The sequence below is a fragment of the Hypomesus nipponensis genome, chromosome 21 (genome assembly GCF_054491055.1).
Source record: "Hypomesus nipponensis isolate SF chromosome 21, ASM5449105v1, whole genome shotgun sequence".
Classification (NCBI taxonomy): Eukaryota; Metazoa; Chordata; class Actinopteri; order Osmeriformes; family Osmeridae; genus Hypomesus; species Hypomesus nipponensis.
In genome coordinates, this window is record NC_140381.1 from 10,709,940 (window position 1) to 10,727,162 (window position 17,223).

At 40.0% G+C, this 17,223-nt stretch overlaps 1 protein-coding gene across 2 annotated transcripts; it reads right to left on the bottom strand.

Moving 5' to 3' along the window:
* Nucleotides 1–290: 290 nt before the first annotated feature.
* Nucleotides 291–16,822, bottom strand: LOC146237967 (prolyl hydroxylase EGLN3-like). Of its 2 annotated transcripts, XM_084685804.1 has the most exons (5): nucleotides 15,811–16,822; nucleotides 7,254–7,373; nucleotides 1,377–1,513; nucleotides 1,126–1,193; nucleotides 291–756 (listed from the first exon to the last, which is right to left on the bottom strand). In XM_084685804.1, the coding sequence occupies exons 1-5, from the start codon at nucleotides 16,567–16,569 to the stop codon at nucleotides 701–703; spliced, it is 1,140 nt and encodes a 379-aa protein (XP_084541930.1). In that variant the 5' UTR covers nucleotides 16,570–16,822; the 3' UTR covers nucleotides 291–700. The 2 variants fall into 2 exon arrangements, with proteins under 2 accessions (XP_084541930.1, XP_084541931.1); XM_084685805.1 differs by lacking the exon at nucleotides 7,254–7,373.
* Between the last annotated feature and the right edge of the window lie 401 nt (nucleotides 16,823–17,223).

Consider the following 17,223-nt stretch of genomic DNA (forward strand, 5'->3'; position numbering starts at 1 on the left):
GTTTGAGGTAAAGTCATTTGTACCTTTTAATTCAAGAAAATCACCTTAGACTCTATTGATACTTAACTCAAAATACTAAAATTTTACTGCCTTTAAGGGGACTACCAAATTTTTTGCAGTTACACATAATTTTGCAATTATTCTTCATGTAACAAAGCAAAAAAAAACATAGAAAAGCTTGGTTAATAATGAGTTCCTGCTGTACAATGATGTGACATTCAGGGTCATTATGTGTCTGTGTGAGTGTGCGTGCAGAGGTGTGTCTAGGCATGGCAATTCACCCCCCCCCCCGCCCTTTATAAATAAATAAGCAACAAATAACACACACATTAAGATGTGTGGGCCAAAATGTCAAGTCTCCTTTTTTGTACACCTGCTGTTACGCTTTAATGTATTTTGTGTTAATAATAGTTCAATTAAAATGTGTTATTTCCCCTGAAGATGACGCTTCAATTTGGGAGGTAGGTAGAGATCTCAAAAATGGCCAGAAACGTCACTATGTGTGTGTGTGTGTGTGTGTGTGTGTGTGGAACACCATGTGGAACATGAAAGTTTCAGAAAGCAAAAAGTTTTCATTTCCTTTCTCCACTTCCTCTGTCTCTTCTTCTCATCCTTCTGTGTGTCTCATCTGTCCTCAGCAGATGTATGCAGTAAGGTCCATCGGTGTCCCACAACCCACACTCGTTTTCTCTTTATTGTATCAGCTCAGATCTGAAGACTTGTTTAGGTCCACCTGGACTTCTTTTTCTCCAGCACCTACATAGAAAAATACAATGAGGTGGGAGCAGATGCAGACATTGCTCATAACAGTTTGTACTACAAAAAGGAGGCAACGAAACAAGTCAACTTCTAAGTAGCTCTTGTTGTACATACAACAGCAGTACAGTGCTAACACAATGCATGCAACCCTGAACAATATAACCAAAACGTTTTTTTTTCTGTGTTATCATGCCTCCCAAACATTTTATTCAACATGCATCATATAACCAAGTTTTTTAAAGAAAGTACAATCTTACAAAAACAGACAGAATTTCCAATCTCAGGAATAAAAAACTTCTGCGTAAATGTCTGTTCTATTTTATGTTATCTGCAGGATTAAAAACTAACACCCGGACAAGGTTTTACCTGTTTGGTATTTCTCCTTGGCTCGTGCTCGTTCTTCACCGTCAAAATACCACACTGTAATCGCGTATCTGTACAGACAAAGACCAAATTTGTCTAAATGTCATGTATAGGTTGTTGGTGACACAAACAATATTCCTCCCAAAGCTGGTTATTCCTAAGAAGACTTTGGTCTGGAGGAAGCTCTTAGCCATTGGTCCAAAATTGACACACCGGACACACCCATTGTGCAAATGTGGAGCTAAACGGCTCACCTGGTGGCGTAAGCTGGCTGCACCTCGTGGGGGTTTCTTCTGTCTGACCAGAAGAACAGGAGGCGGTCAAACTTAGGCTCGATGTCCGCAAGTTGAGCCTTACCCTCAGGGAAAATCCTCAGGAGACCTCCATGTTCCTGCAGCACAAATATGATTAATTAATCTTAATAGATTTATTTCTGTACATTTATGGAAACCTTATAGAAAGTCACCACCTCTAACCCCCCACCCTAACCCCAAGTACCTGAATTAATCAGAAACATTGGGCCTCATTCACCAATATCTTCCTAAGTTATTTCTTAAATTTGTTCTTAAGAAAGTTCCTAAGAAAAATCTACGTGTGATTCATGAAGTGTTCTTAAACAGCAGAATTGTTCGCAGGTGTGTTCTTAGAATGATGAATCCCAATATTTTGTAAGTTGAAAGCTCGTGCCCCATTGCTCCTATTTAGCATAGGTAAACGCCCCGTTAATTCCCATAAAAGGGCAAGATATGGCAGGGCCGTGTGCACATTCAGAGAAATGTCAAAACGACGTGGTAAAGACGGTGGAGGCCTCAACAAAAGACAGAAAACCGTAATAATAATTCTGAAGTGGAGGTACAGCTTTAAGAAATTTGCGACAAACGACACATTTAATAGCGTCAGCTGTGGATACAAAGCAGTAGTAAATAAAACCGATGCATAGATATGCAATTACTCGTGCAGTGAACGCTGTATCTGGAGAAGTACTGATGAAGAAAGTGTTTTGTCCGTCTCTTCATAAACGGAGTGACTAAGTTCAGTTGAGTTCTGGATTTTAATAAGTATTATCAATCTGCAGATTGGGAGAGAAAACCAGACCTCTGACAATAAATGACAACACAACACCAGGCTTAGGTCTCAATCAAGTCTCTCTCCGCTCTGAAGGACAGAGGACCATCCTTTATAGGGCACAAGAATGTAAACATAGATAGTGACAGTCAGGCAGTACTGACGTTACAACAGTCTCAGAGAAAGAGATTCACAGCTCCCAACACATGACCACTCAAACTACAGAGTTCATAGTTGGAGCTCTCCTTGCAGTCATGACAAGGACCATTTAGCCAGTACTTTCTCCTGATCTCAAACATCTATTAACCCTGACACATAGACACAATCTACTCTTATTAATAGCAAGCTTACATGAGAACATACTAACTAGTATCCAATGACTAGTTCTCTTGATTAGTGAATAATGTAAGCACACAGGAAATCTAAATTTCTTCCACAGTACGCAGAACTGATAAAGTGGAAAAATAAATGGTTTAACTTAAATCTGAATTCTTAAGCAAAAAAACAGAAAGAAATCAGTTGACTGTTACAAATATCCATGAGGACTGCTCTTGGTAGCCTAAAGCATTCCAACAGGTAGCCTACTTGTCGCTCTCTGCAAATACATCGGTATGGTCAAGGAAGATGTGATCCCTCCTCAGGGAACGATCTGCAACATTTTGCAGCAGCAATAAATACGCCATTGTGTGGTGTAGTCCTAGTGTACGGAATGAGCCTACGTTGGGTCTATAAATACAGTGATAAGTCACTTATTATTTGATGGCAAACTTCCCTGTTAACATAATTGATTTGAATTGAAGGCAAAGCAAGGCTAGTTTACAGTTTTTTGAATGACCCATCTCAGAGTAGCTTTATAGAATGTACGGTTACTGTATTGAAAAGCCATAGCATAATTGCTGCAGTAAAGGCTTCATTTGCAACAGGACAAGAAATATGCAATATAGCTTCCATTTACAGTATTACCCGAGCTTTGGCCCTTCTCTGAGCCCCACCACACATTCTAACTCCTCTCCCTCTCCCTTGGCCTGGTACTTGTCTTCCTCTCCCTTGTGCAGGCATTACTGTATTCTTACTTTCTTTTGTTGCTCTATATTGTTCTTTTCCCACACAAGATCATCACAAAGATGTTCTCTTTACTGTCTATACCATATGGTCATGCAATTCAAAGAACCTCAACACCTGACTGTTTCCTAGTTGGGAATCAGCTGTGATGTACAGTATTTGCATAACTTAAGCTGTTTCTCAGTAGCAATAGAATAAAATACAGGGGATATATTTCTGTTTCAATTCACAATATAAACAGCTGGTCACTTTGACTTAAGCCAATAATTTAGGTTTTGAACATGATCTTATCTGTTTTGCTGACAGTGTGAAAGCATTGGTAAATTGGGCAGTAAAAATCGATTGTTTTGGTCTTGGTTGAGCTTGTGTGTAAAATAAGTTCAAGCATTTAAAATTTGTGTTTACTCTATGCATTTTGTGTCAAAGCAACAAGAAATGTGTTAATTGTACAGCCCACACAGACGGATGTTGTGCTCACTGTGTTAAGAGTTTAGTAAACTTGTTAAAGGTATTGAAAAAACTTTCATAGCGATTGTAAAATACTTTATCTATATAGGCCTAGCACAATTCATACACAATGGAAATTCGAAGTGCATTACAAATTAGCAGAAGTGTAAGTGTAGTGTGTATTTATTAAAACAAACAAAAAAAAGTGTAAAATTATGAAAATTATTAGTTGGAAAATTATAAAGGAGAGAAAAATTCAATTTAAAATTCGAACGGACGAAAAAGGTATAACTTTATTTCGCGCAAACATGTCAGCTCTCAATTGTGCATAAGAGTGCTCTTGGGTGTGCGTCAATTCTGTTCTTACCTAAGAACAAATCCCAAATAAGAAAACATTGGTGAATGCCAGAATCTTCGTGAAAACTGCGTAAGTGGGGTTTGAGAACAAATTTGTTCGTAAGAACATTTGGTGAATGAGGCCCATTGTTATTTTGTGCATACCAAGAAAATGCTTGAAAGAGACTTGTTTGGTGGAGTGTTGGTGGCGTTAATTCGATATCTGTAGAAGTAAGTATTCCATGTATGTGTGCTTTGAACTGTGCCTCGCCCTGCAGAGGCGTTGTTAAGACATAAAATACCGGGGCACAGTCCCCTATTTATTTTTTCTTCCAAGCGTGCTCTGCACAATACACTACGCTATAGAAACTCCCCTTGCTTAACCCACTATACAACAGTTCAGGGACGCAGGTTCTATATCAGCTTTGGTGGTAGGGAGAGGTATAGACATTGTTGGAATACTCTGCTGTTCGTTTGAGGTTTTATATTCATGAAAATATTATAAAAGTCATCATTTTTCAAAATAGTATGGGTATTTTTCACCCGGTCCCTAACTGCAAAGTAGTGTCTTCCGAATGTGAGACAAATGTCGAATATGAAACTAACTTCCCTTCAGTCTTTGGCAGGGACATCAATTGTTAATGCCAGCGCGCATTCATTTTTGTATTCATTTGAACGCAGATACTGTTTTTTGAGCTTCATGTCATATTGTTTTTATGTTTTAGTCAAAATAAGATGATCGGTAGGCCTATCTTTTTGAAACTTTCTTTAGTTTTGTAATGTTTTCTTAGCCTACCTCAATTGTTGTGTCCGAGTCCAACACCTGGACTTCTGTGTGCGTGGTGCAGTGGCTATTTGGCAAGCTCTGAAGAGTGCGGTGACATGGAATTCTGCAGGCATCGGTTTGTGTTTTTGGTTAAACTGCTTTGATTTTACAATTGTTCATTATCAATGAATAATTGTAAATTAGTATCAATCTAAATGAATGCACTGACTAATAAATTAAATTGTTAAAACTCAAACTTTTGATTTTACTTTTACTGGGGCACGTGCACCAGTATAAATCTGCTGTACCCCTGTCACCCTGTATCCTTTCATTAATTTTGTTTCCTCTTCTTTCTGGAGAAGAGCTAGGTGTTCTTACCTAGGTTTCAACCCATGGGTGCACATTGCATCACATTGATAAGTGGTCTTCAACCCTCAGGGCTTGTTTCCCTGCTCCAACACAGCTGATTCAAATGTATGGGTTGTTATCAAGCGCTCCTGAAGCATGATAATGACCATTTAGAATCAGGTGTGTAGGAGCAGGGAAACATCTAAAACATACATGATAGTGTACATTTTCTCAGATTGCACCAAACTGAAGCTTTAAACTGCTAAAATGTAAAAAGAAATTCCAGGGGAGGATGCCCCCCCCAAACCCCATACTAACATTTCTTTGCCCCCCCCCCAAAATGTCTCACTAACCCCCCTACTAAAGTGGGCTGGAACCGGGCCTGGGTGGAATGAGAAGCATGTGTATTTTAGACCTAAGGGGCATTGTTTATTGTTTGCCAAGAATTTAAAATAAGCAAACAGAAAAGCAATCAACACCCGTATCTCTCTAGAGTGCTCTGCTAAAACCATTAATGCAGCCCTTCTTTCGTTCTACACACACATGCATTCAGGACACATTCAAAGATCACCAATATACTAACACACACACAAAGACATGTGCATGCACACATGAAAAAGATAACTGAATCCGAGACAAACACATATGTAGATCAAATAAGCCCCTCAACATGAACACAACAGGCATGTTTGGGTGGAGGTGAATTGGTGTTTTCTGTGAAGGGTCTGACCTGTTCCGAGGACTATAGCATCTGCACAACCATAACCAAGGACCACACTTTTGTGAGATTAGATTATTCTCCCAAATTTTTAGATGGGAAAATCTGATTGAGTAGGAACCCTGTTTTCCATTCAATTAATCTTAACTATACACACTTCAAATGTTGATCTTTCTGAATTAATTATTTTCAGAGACAATCATAACCCTCTTTTCTGGAGCATAGATACTCAAATAACAAATACAGAACACTGTCACATCCCAAATATTGTTTCCACAATTCTGACATAATTAACAAGAATTGCTAAAAAAAAAATTCTAGATGGAGTGATTTGCATAAGGATGAATAAATCAAGTGCACCTGTGCACGGTTAGGGTGTGTGCATGCTAATTTCTCAGACTGTGTTGTCTAGGCAACATGGATAAACCAATATCTTCCTTGGGGGGATAAAATCAGTTTGAAGATTAAAAAGTGATATGTAATTCTGGAAATGTGGCAATATACTTTGTTGTGCTCTCTGCTCTATTCTAGGCATTTGGGGGTATTTGGTGAGCTTGCTCATTAGTTTAGTATTTAGAAATTTGAAGATTGCTTTTCATTTATTGCTTTTACACATTACAAATTACTTTTAATTTTTTTAAATAACTTTGAAGTTTTCTTTGTGTTTTTGCATCATACATGTTTCATGTGATTTCACAGCAATAATGCCACAAAACATAAAAACTGATAATTCAACAGAAACAACTCTGCTGCTAAAACATAGTTTTCATGAGAATAATGGTGTTTGACAACAGATGTTGCCAGAGAGCTTATAGTGAGAATGTGCTAGGTTACACCTCAATAAGCAGTCCCAAATTTCTAATGAGCATAATCGTGCAACAACCCAAGGACTTCTTTGAAAGTCTGCCCTTCAGACGAACCTCAAACATGATCAGTTCGGTACTATTATCTTTTGCTGGGACTTCACATCTCACAAGGACAGGTACGCTGTACTAGCCTGGAATATTAAGGCAGCCAGAAACAAAGTGACGTGGTTTTCATATTTGGGTACTTTAAATGGGCTTCTTAGTTAAATACATCCTTAAATCTTGGGGAACCACTCATACCTGCTCTTTCTCGCACTAATCCACTGATTAGTAATATTTGAGTGAAGAATAGAGGCGCTGCTTCATTTAAATATTACATTTAGAGTAAGGTGTGATTAAATCTCGAAAAAAAGACATACAAACATTGCATCAAATTGTGCAATAGCTGTCCATCTAATTTGTTGGCTTACCTGGCTGTGGAAAAGAAAAGTGTTAGCATTTTGTAGTTTGTGTCAGTTTGGTTATACTTGATCCAAGTAAAAAATACAATATTGTTTGTTTTGTATTCTTTCTGTTTACATACCTTGGCATCCCAGTCCTTGTTGAGATAATATATACATGTCACACATCTACCATCTCCATTGGGGTTATCTACATGCCGTACATAGCCAGTCCCGTTGCCAGGGTAACATGCCACCATCGCCTAGCAAGAGGAACAGGTTTGGTTAACAATTGGGGTTTGTTTAAATAGTAACATTACAGTAAAATAAAAGATGGACAAACGTATCTCAAGGTACTTTTGTCCATCTTTTATTTTACAGTAATTAGTAAACAGTAAATATCAGTCCAAGTGATATTCACAAAATGATGATGTTTGCCCTTATGTGCATATTGAAATCATTTTTTTAATACTTTTGAAAAGTGTGTTTCTTAAAACATCAATGAACAAATTCTTAAGTCTTAATGTTTAACATATATAGCTTGACATCGAGAGACCAAACAGGAGCTTGCAGATTTGGCAGGTTCCCAGGCGACATATAACCAGTTTTTCCCTCTTTTGATAAGATTGACGGAAGTACAGGAGAGGAGCAAACCAATCAAACCAAATTGAATGGAAGGGCTCAGTTTTCCTATGTGCATTACACACTGATGCAAAAAATGTCAGATGTAAGTGTGAATATACAGTCCTGCAACCATCTTAATTTTGTATAAACCAACAACAATATTGTGCTTTGAGGCGTAGTTGAGTGACAATTCTGGAAAATTCCCCATTAGGATTGTCTCACACCATTGGAAAGAAGGAACAAACATATTTCAGAAAAATACATTTCTTACAGTTGCGAGGGTCAGAATGTGTCAAGCCTCCTTATCCCTCCCTCCTCCCAAACGCTTGGCTTTGTTTGTGTTTGTGGCCTGTTAGCCCCTCTATGATCTCTTTAAAATCTGGAAAGGGGGATGTAAAAGTAGCCACAGGGGGAACAGGGGGAGGAGGAGGAAGAGGAGGAAGAGGATGAGGGGGGCATGGAACCACCAGGATGTTGTGCGTAGTGCTCTGTGATCACGCCTCTCGGCCGGGATCCACTTCCTTTGGATGTAAATCAACCTGGAGGAGGGGAGGGATATGGAAATCCCCTGGCTGTTATTTAAGAGAGTCCCCGCACGTAAAAAACAGGGAGATCAAGAGACAGGAAGGATGTGCAAAATGGGTCAACGGTGCTGTGGTCCAACTGTGTGAATGAACATGTCTTTCTGTTGTGTTGGGTGACAAAATGGTGAAGAAGAAAAATGTGTTACACGTGTGTGCTCAAGGACACCATGGACAGTATGTTCAACCTTTCCATAGGCCCACACACTTTAAATAGTTATCAGTGAACAAGAATTCCAAGGATAGAACCTTGGGACAAACAAGGACAACACCGCTATTGTTGTCCTTTTCTGTTGAACTCATCAAGATCGTGTTGCCCTCACAACACAGGGGCCCGCTTAGATTCCGAAACAGTGAATGTGACCTCAAAACACAGGCTTGTCATGCCATGCTACGGATGACAGACCCCAATCAACATGCCACGATTGCAGCCATTAGCCCTTTCCTACTAGCAGGTGTGAGGGAGAAGAAAAACACCGACACACGTACAGACAAAAACAAAGACGAGTCAGGACAAAGCAGCGGCCCGGGGTGTTGACGCACTTTCGGCAGAGGGACTCGGGCTGGTGAGAACGGAAGAGAAAAGACTTAACGATAATAACGTATTGCGTGCTGTCAGCCATTGGCGAAGTCAGCGGCCCGCAATGCATCAAACTCCTCCAAAAGGGAGGTCCGGAGGTAGGCATGAGCGTTTACGCCACCTCTTGCGTCACTTGGCACGGGTGAGAGCTGCGGCATGTCACAATATGTCTCCACTGTCTTCTGTCAGCGCTATGCTTGAGTGATTTCTCAGTTGCCCCTACTGAGGAGCGAGCAGGTGAAAGAGGAAGAGGAAGGGGGAGGGAAGTTATTACATCTGCCTTGCTGAAAGAGCCTTTCACAAATTGGCGCATCACCTTTTATTTTATTAAAACGCACATTTCAGCAGGACTATGTCACAAATGTACACAAGTACATATACTTTTTGCAAAGCACTCCTCAAGAAACCACTCTACTTTCTCACTACTCTCACTCCTTTTGAGCACCATTACCTTGGAATGACAAGCTTAAACTGGAGAAATTGGTCTTGAGAGGCCTTTATGTTGAAGTGTCCATGCTTTCTTTATAAATAAACTCCATCTGGTGTATTATAGTTGCCTACACTCATATTGGTTTCAATGCAGTATTTCCGTGTATGTGTATTGTAGGGGTGTGACGGTACATCGTCACAGTCCCGTACGTATCGCGTATTGGGATCACGGTTCAATGCCAATTTGGTACAAATTGAATCCCAACGCGTACCCTCTAGCAGTAGATTGAGCGTGTGCACTCTGAATGGTCTGGATGACAGCATCTGACAGACATCTGCACTGTAAGAGTTCCGTCTCAGTAGTCAAGTCATGAGTGGGCCTCCAGTCACTGAAGGGCTCTTCACCGGGTCCCTGGCCTGAGAGAGCACATCCATCTGGTGAGGTATGGGCCAAGGCCCGCCTTCCAGCATCCCCATCAGCCCTGGGAACCACGGGGCTCCGGGGCAATCGGGGGATATCAGAATAACCGACAGTCCCTCCGACCTCACCCGATCTAGCAAGGGGAGGATGGAGACCAGAGGTGGAAATGCGTACAATAAACCTCTCAGCCATGAGCGGTGCGCGAACGCATCAACGTCAAGCACAGGTCCTGTCCTGTGCGCGTAGCCGGAACCATACACAAGTCTGTGTGTTGGCTTGCGACGCAAACATATCAACCTGTGCTGGGCAAAGCGCACCCAAATCAGAGACACAATGGACGGATTCAACCATGATAGTGAAACCTGGTTTTCCACTGATCTCGATTTCACTATCAATCTGCGGCGGTGACGCACAGGATCCAACCGCAGCTGAGTGAACCTCCTCTACAGCTTGAGCATGTGTAACAGGCCAAATGGCACCACTACATGAGCCACCGCCATCAACCCCAATACCACAGAAATTCATGACAAATCCGTGTTAAATTTTTGGGAAGGATGAGTGACAGCCATTATATAGAGCACCTGTGTGAGACAAATGCTGATACATTGATCTTCTGTCACTGGCTGCACTAGACAGTGGGTAAACTATTAAGAGCAGAGCTCCCCTATGGGGCAGAGCTGCACGAAATAGACCTGACAATTGTTGAATCAGCTAGTTTCAAAGAGTTTTCTTTATGGATTAAATGCTGGCTAGCTAACAAGCAGCAAGACATTATAAAGAGGGTACATTAGTTTCAGTAGAGATATATAAAGGCTAGATGTCTCGTCCGTGTTGCCAGCCAACGGAGTCGAACATCCGCACATGGTGGCCATCTTGCCACAGTCAGCTCGCTCACCCATAACATTGTGTTGGTAGTACATTTGCTTTTAAAAAAACCATAACTTGCTCCATTTTCAACCGATTTTGTCATGGTTTGGTTTGTTATAAATGTCAGAGATGTAGTTATGACACGGCATACTTGCATTACTACATGAATAATTATTTTATGTTCCAAAAAATATCCAGAATTATAACCATGTTAATAACGTTTGTAAGAAACCAAATTTGTAAATCCGTCAAGATTTCAGCGAGATAAGAGTATAAGCGTTTGTGCAGACCACTGACCTTACCTCAGGTACCAAAGATCCCACCAGAAAGTGTGCGTGTGGCAAGATGGCCGTCTCTGATGACTTTCTAGACCCCGCCATAAGACATCGAGCTTTTATATATATATCTATGATAGCGACGCCCGCAGATGTTGGAATGATTTAATTTTGCCGTTGCTATCAAGACGTGAAGTTACTTTCGGCAAATGTAACAAAAAGTGCTTCTTAACAACATTGCCTACCCTGCCATTAATATAGTATATCCTAGTAGGCCTATAAGCAGTTTCCACCATTTCTCTTTCAATATTTTTTTGTCAGCATACATCGTTGCATGTTATACTGTTGCATGTGTGTGTGTGTCCTAACTTACCGTGCCTTAAGAAAGTTGACACCCCTTTAAAAGTATTCACATTCAGCAACCTTACAGTCATCTACACATTGCAATAGTTAGAATTGGTAACTTGTGTACTATCTCCTCCTTCCTCTATTTACTTCACAGAGAGGGAACTGACCATGTGAGTGCTGTACTAAAGAATCGAAGTGACTCCACCTCCCACCGATTAGCCTGGGCATTGCATGGCATGGCATGAGATGACAATGGCATTTCCAATTTCCATCCAATGTTTGTTAGCAAACTAAATTGTTAGTATACACAGTACACACAGCATTGAGATAGTATGTCCTTCATTCACTATAACCCTGCGGCCGTTTTAGAGAGTTGGAAACAAGACTGAGCTAAACTGGGCTGTAGCTGGAGTGCATCCAGACAGGCTATATTTTAATGATCTTGCTACGTGTGGTGCGTGGTGCTGTCTGTGCGCTCCTCTTATCCTGACCCCGGCAGTAGTGAAGACTGCTGGAAGAGGTATAAACACATTTTGCTCCAGTTGGGAAGAGAGGAGGGAGGAGGGGGTAGTGAACCGATGAAATGGCCACAGTGTTTCCTTTAGGATTTTTTTTGTTGCAGTGGGGGCAGGTCTGTCCGAACAACAACCCCTGCTTAGTCTGCTTAATTTGATCTTGACATATAGGCTAAGTATTCTGTAGCAAATAATAACAATAAACCCACGATTAATTACATTATCTTAATTCTTAATGCAGTGTAACTACTTCAGCATAATAATGCACTTAAAATACAAAGGGCGTTCAGCAATCGCTATCGAATCAACAGGTATGTGCAATTTAAACGAAAATCACCGCTATTTATTTAACAACATTACCCATGCACAAACTGCTATTATTTTGGAGGTGAGCAAGAGGTTTCCTGAGAGCCCTGAGATAGCTGACACTACATTCAAACAGTATCTGACCTTCAACTCCAAGCTGAACCTGAAGGGACGGACAGGTGATGCTTCTAACAGTAAATGCTGTAGTATACTTTTAGAGAAAAATGCAGAAGGTATGGATGCGTGGTAGGCTATCATGCTGTTATTTCCTTTGGCAAACGTCCATGTACCCACTACGCATTGAATCTTAAGCTTAAATTGTTCCACTGTGGGCCCATTATGAAACCATTGATGGATAAAACTCCAGCCAATTAATCACAACACCAGATATTCAAGACCTGGTTTTGGCAGAAAAGCACGAGAATGCAGACAAGAATGTACGAATAGAATACAATATTACTATGTGAGTATTGTGTGAAGTTTTGTCATCTTCAGGAAAAGGCAACATGCAAGTTACTTGGGTGTCTGCCTGTCTCCTCATTAGGAGTTGAATTTCTTCCCAGTCTGCTTTGTTTACATCCCCTAAATGGCCATTTTAGTGCCCATTAGCCTTTAACTCCTTCAGCCTGCCAGGGTCAACCTACTAGCAGGGCTAGCAGACCAAGCCAGAATGGCATAATTAATCTATATGGCTCCCGGACATGGTTCTCTTCATCAATTAGTCACTGACAATAAATCTTTTTGAAAAGTCTTTGAAAAAATCAGAACAAAAGACTTCTGGAATTTTAATGAGTCCTTACTAAAACAATATTATTTGGGAAAACAAGTATCTGAGCCTTTTGAACAGAGTAAATGAATTCTTGTATTCAAATGACCAATATGAAAATGATTTCAGGTACCTCTGGCCTAAATACAAGGCTTAATAGACATTTAAATGTAGGTTTCAATTCCATAGAAATTTCCAATGTTAAAATAATTGTGTACGGCAATCTTATTTGGTTTGTCATTTCACAATCTACTATAAACATTTAAAGAAAATGCTGATCTCAACTAAAAGTCAAAAATATAACATACAACCGTGTCATCATTTTGGTCGATTTGGTGCAGTTGTGTTCTGCTGCATCTGAGCTGATGCAGCAGCAGAATTAGTTTAATTGCTGGTCCTACATCCTGTTTAGAGTATTGGCTTAATGGAGATGAACTAAAAGGCTGACAAAACTGACTAGGTGCTATGAGAACTTTTTAGGTCCAATACATTTGTAATGGCCAGCATACTCTGGATAAACTATAAGTCTAGATGTTTCAGTTAAAGATACCTCTTCTAAGTCAGTGCGTCTCAAAAAAGTCACCCCTTTCTTCAAAGTTTAGGAAAATATTTACAAAAAACACCCATTCTAATTAGTCTGTCTACACTCCTGAACTATCTATAAAATAAGCATTCTTTGCATTCAGAATGTAAACAGCACTTTTAAAAAGTGTCTTATAAATGACAGAAGAAAGTAGCTATTTCCAAGAGGAGCTGGTGAGTGATTTCCTATTGAGAAAGTGCATATCAGGTTCATGGACCTTGAATGTCGAGCTTGCGTGACCAGAAAAGGGTCTCGAAGCACATGTTTTTGTGGAACACAAAGTTTAGCTTTGTGTGTGCTTGTGTATGTATGGAAACCGATAAGAGAAAATCTCAAACATGAGTGTAGACAGTCATTGAACTATCAACTGGTGTCCTACTTGTCAGGTGTGACAGAAGGAACTTAGTCACATTATGAGACACCCAAAAGAACATGGCAGGCAGTTGGGGTTATAAAGAAAAGAACAAACATCATTCCAGGACTTTCATTTTCTCTCCGAACCAAATTTTATGAAGAAGAAAAAAAAGTGTCACTAAAGTTAGGTTTAGAGGGTGTTGCTCACTTGACGTAAACATGGCCTTTCACTGACATAAGGTTTTCTCTACCAGGAAGAAAATGTACTATCAGAGAGTTCTAAACAATAGAAAGCAGTGCAGGGCTTTGTGTATCTACCTTTAACCCCCTAGATCTGCCTCCTCACTGGCAAACATGCAAGCTATTTTTTGTACATGTATGCTTCATTCGTGTGGAATAAATGCCGATTTACTTCTCATAAAGGCAATATAGTTCCATTGTATTTAATGAAAGCAAACTATACTTGTTAAACCAAGTTAAAAGCAGTGCATATGGTATGGTTATCTAAAACTGTAATACAAAATTGGCCCCAGTCAAAAGACGGAACAGATGAAACACAGTGCTATAACCCTAAGAACACGCAAGTCAGTGGTTATATTACATTTACATTTAGTCATTTAGCACTTATCCAGAGCGACTTACAGTAAGTGAACTCTAGTGAAGCAACTATCCATTAATTATTTTCTTTTGGGATCAATAAAGTGAATTCAATTGTAGGTTGCTTGTGATGGAGGATGAGTACTAAACAGGGTCAACAGGGAATAAATAGGAGTCCAAAACACACCAACCCAGCTCTTGATTACTCCTGTCAACTCATTGGCCAGAATTGATCTTTACTCTCACACGCACGTCACTCTCAGAAAGATGCAGCGCTCACAGTCCTACAGGCAGCTGTACACTTCATTCTAATACTACTTGCCAGTTCTTCTTCTGGAGGACTGCCTTGCACATTGAACAATCTTCAATACTTAAGACTGTGAACCTTTCCACATCCCTACACAAACTGTACAATTTGTCATCTAATTAAGTAGTACTCATATTGTACACATTTTATCTCATGTTTATATATGTTTTTAGCTTATTGTCAGGTCTTCAATTTTATATTCATGCCTTTTACAACAGTACATGTTCAATCTTTATTTTTCTACTTACTATGTTAAGCACCAACCTACCATAGAGAATTTCTCCTATGTGTAGGTTTTAAACGTGCTTAGCTATAAACCTGATTCTGATTCAGCGGTGGGATGGGAGGCAGGCAGCACGTTACCATTTTCACAAAACAAAAACAAAAATCGTAAACAATTCTGAAAATACATTGTATTCATATTTGTATTAACAATGAATTGTTTAACTGACCTCTACTTTTAATCTAAATAGCTTTCACAAATGTCCTGTTTCAAAATTGACTTAATCAAATCTGACATACAGTCAAAAATGATTTGACACATTACATTGGCCAGAAAGTGAGTCTGATGGTTCCTTTTCACCCATAAATGTACCCAATCAAATGATAAACTGGAGGCAAAACAATTGGACCTTAATTTCTTTTCCAAACTTCTTGGTATGTTTTGGCCTTAGTTATAAAATTGAGCTTTTGTTATTTTACTGTCTTTGATTCTAGTAAGCCCATCTATAAAATTAGATATACCAGTTTGCAATGTGTCCACATGTGAATATGTAGTGTGATTACTTTCACTCGACTTTTTGATTATAAGTAATGGAAAAACAATACTTGTATTTATCGTTACTGTAATATAAAAGGGTAGGCCTACAGGCAGCGGTAAGTTCTGATTCTGATGCAGTAGGCTAGTCTTCTGCACAATGATTGCCATTATGAGACTGAAAGTATTGGGCTATCTAACGGAAATCTGTTGGAAATAAACAGGGATAATGTCAATTAACCCATTCAAAATATCGATCATAATGAAGAATGATAGGCTAGTATACAGCATAGGTTTATGACAGCAAATATAATTTAAAGAGGAAAGCAAAGTTTGAGAAATCTTTATTTTTTTTTAAGAAACTTGTTCACTTGGGTTTAGGCTACTTACTTTCGTTCTTTCGTGTATTTTGTAGTTTCCCAGTTTAACATTAAAGTGTCCGACCAATTCGTCCATGCGTTTCAAGAGGAAAGCTATATTCTTGCAACCAGGCTCTCTTCCTTCAATCCAAGTTATTTTGTCACCTCGTATATCTTGAGATGAGTCGCTTCTTTGACTGACCAACTGGCCATCAGTAAATTTGCCAGTCTTATGAAGGGCTCTCACGTCCTTCAATACACTTAGTCCTGTTTCTTCTCCCAGGAAACAGTCAACAACACATATGCCATGCTTATTCATACATGGCACTATGTATTCCATTGCCAGTTTTTGCGGAGAAGGTTTAGTTCGTCCGTTAGACTTAATGTAGTTAATATCTTCCTCGGGTTCTCGGTTGTAGGTACCGGAGCAAGCTTCAGATGTGATAAAATCTTTCATTGGTTTGCCGTCAGTAGACAGCTCCGACGATCCAGTGTTGGTTGGGTTATGTGAGAGACTGTTCTGCTCAGTGCTCTTCACTATCGACAACTGCTCTCGCTCTGCCTTAACATTTCCAATTGGCAATTGTGGATCGGGTGGTCGGGGCTGACACAGAGGTTTCTTGGACTCATTACACATCCGCTTGTGCCGTTTCCAGTCCTGTATTTGGTGTTCCTTGCTGCAATAGAAAGCGTTTCGACACCTTCCACATTTGAGGAGGTTTTCCATTTTACCACAAAGCTCACAATACTGCCGATCCATATCCTCCCCGCTTTTCTTAGCACTGTCCATGGCCAAAGACGTCGGTTACCTCGTCTCACACGCTGCTATAAACGGTGCACTTTCAGAAGTGTCCAAAACAGTGTATGCAAAAACGGAGTCTCCCTGCTTCCCAGTCAAAAAAATGTCATCACACTTGTTAAACCACCCTTCTTTCGGGTTTAGTTATCCATACACCTAATTGCCGGATAGTTGTGTAGCACGGCCGCATAGTGAAGATCTGGACGAGTCGCATGGCGCCGTGCCCTTTTTCCCCCTGAACTTCGGTTCACACGTAGTCCAAAGTAACCCAGCCCCTGACGTCAGCACGAGGGCAGGGCAAGCTTCGGTGCCACTGGACCCATTCTTAATATTACCTAAATAACAGCAATTTGAAAAGAGGCTTTAGACTAATGTGTGTTCAGTGTTATCATACTGCAAGCCCACCGTTTTAAAGACCTAACGGACATTTCAAAAACAGTAACCTGTAGCCTAACTGTCACTCTGAAAATTAAATACAGTGCTCTCACAATCAAGAGGTCAAAAGGCATTTGTAGACTACAGTAGGTCTGTTTTTGTATAAAATCTGGTTATAGCCTAGAGACGGCTATTACATTATTATGGTTCCATACCATAACGTATCACATACACACCTAATCTAAATCGATAATGTGATCAAAACTAGTT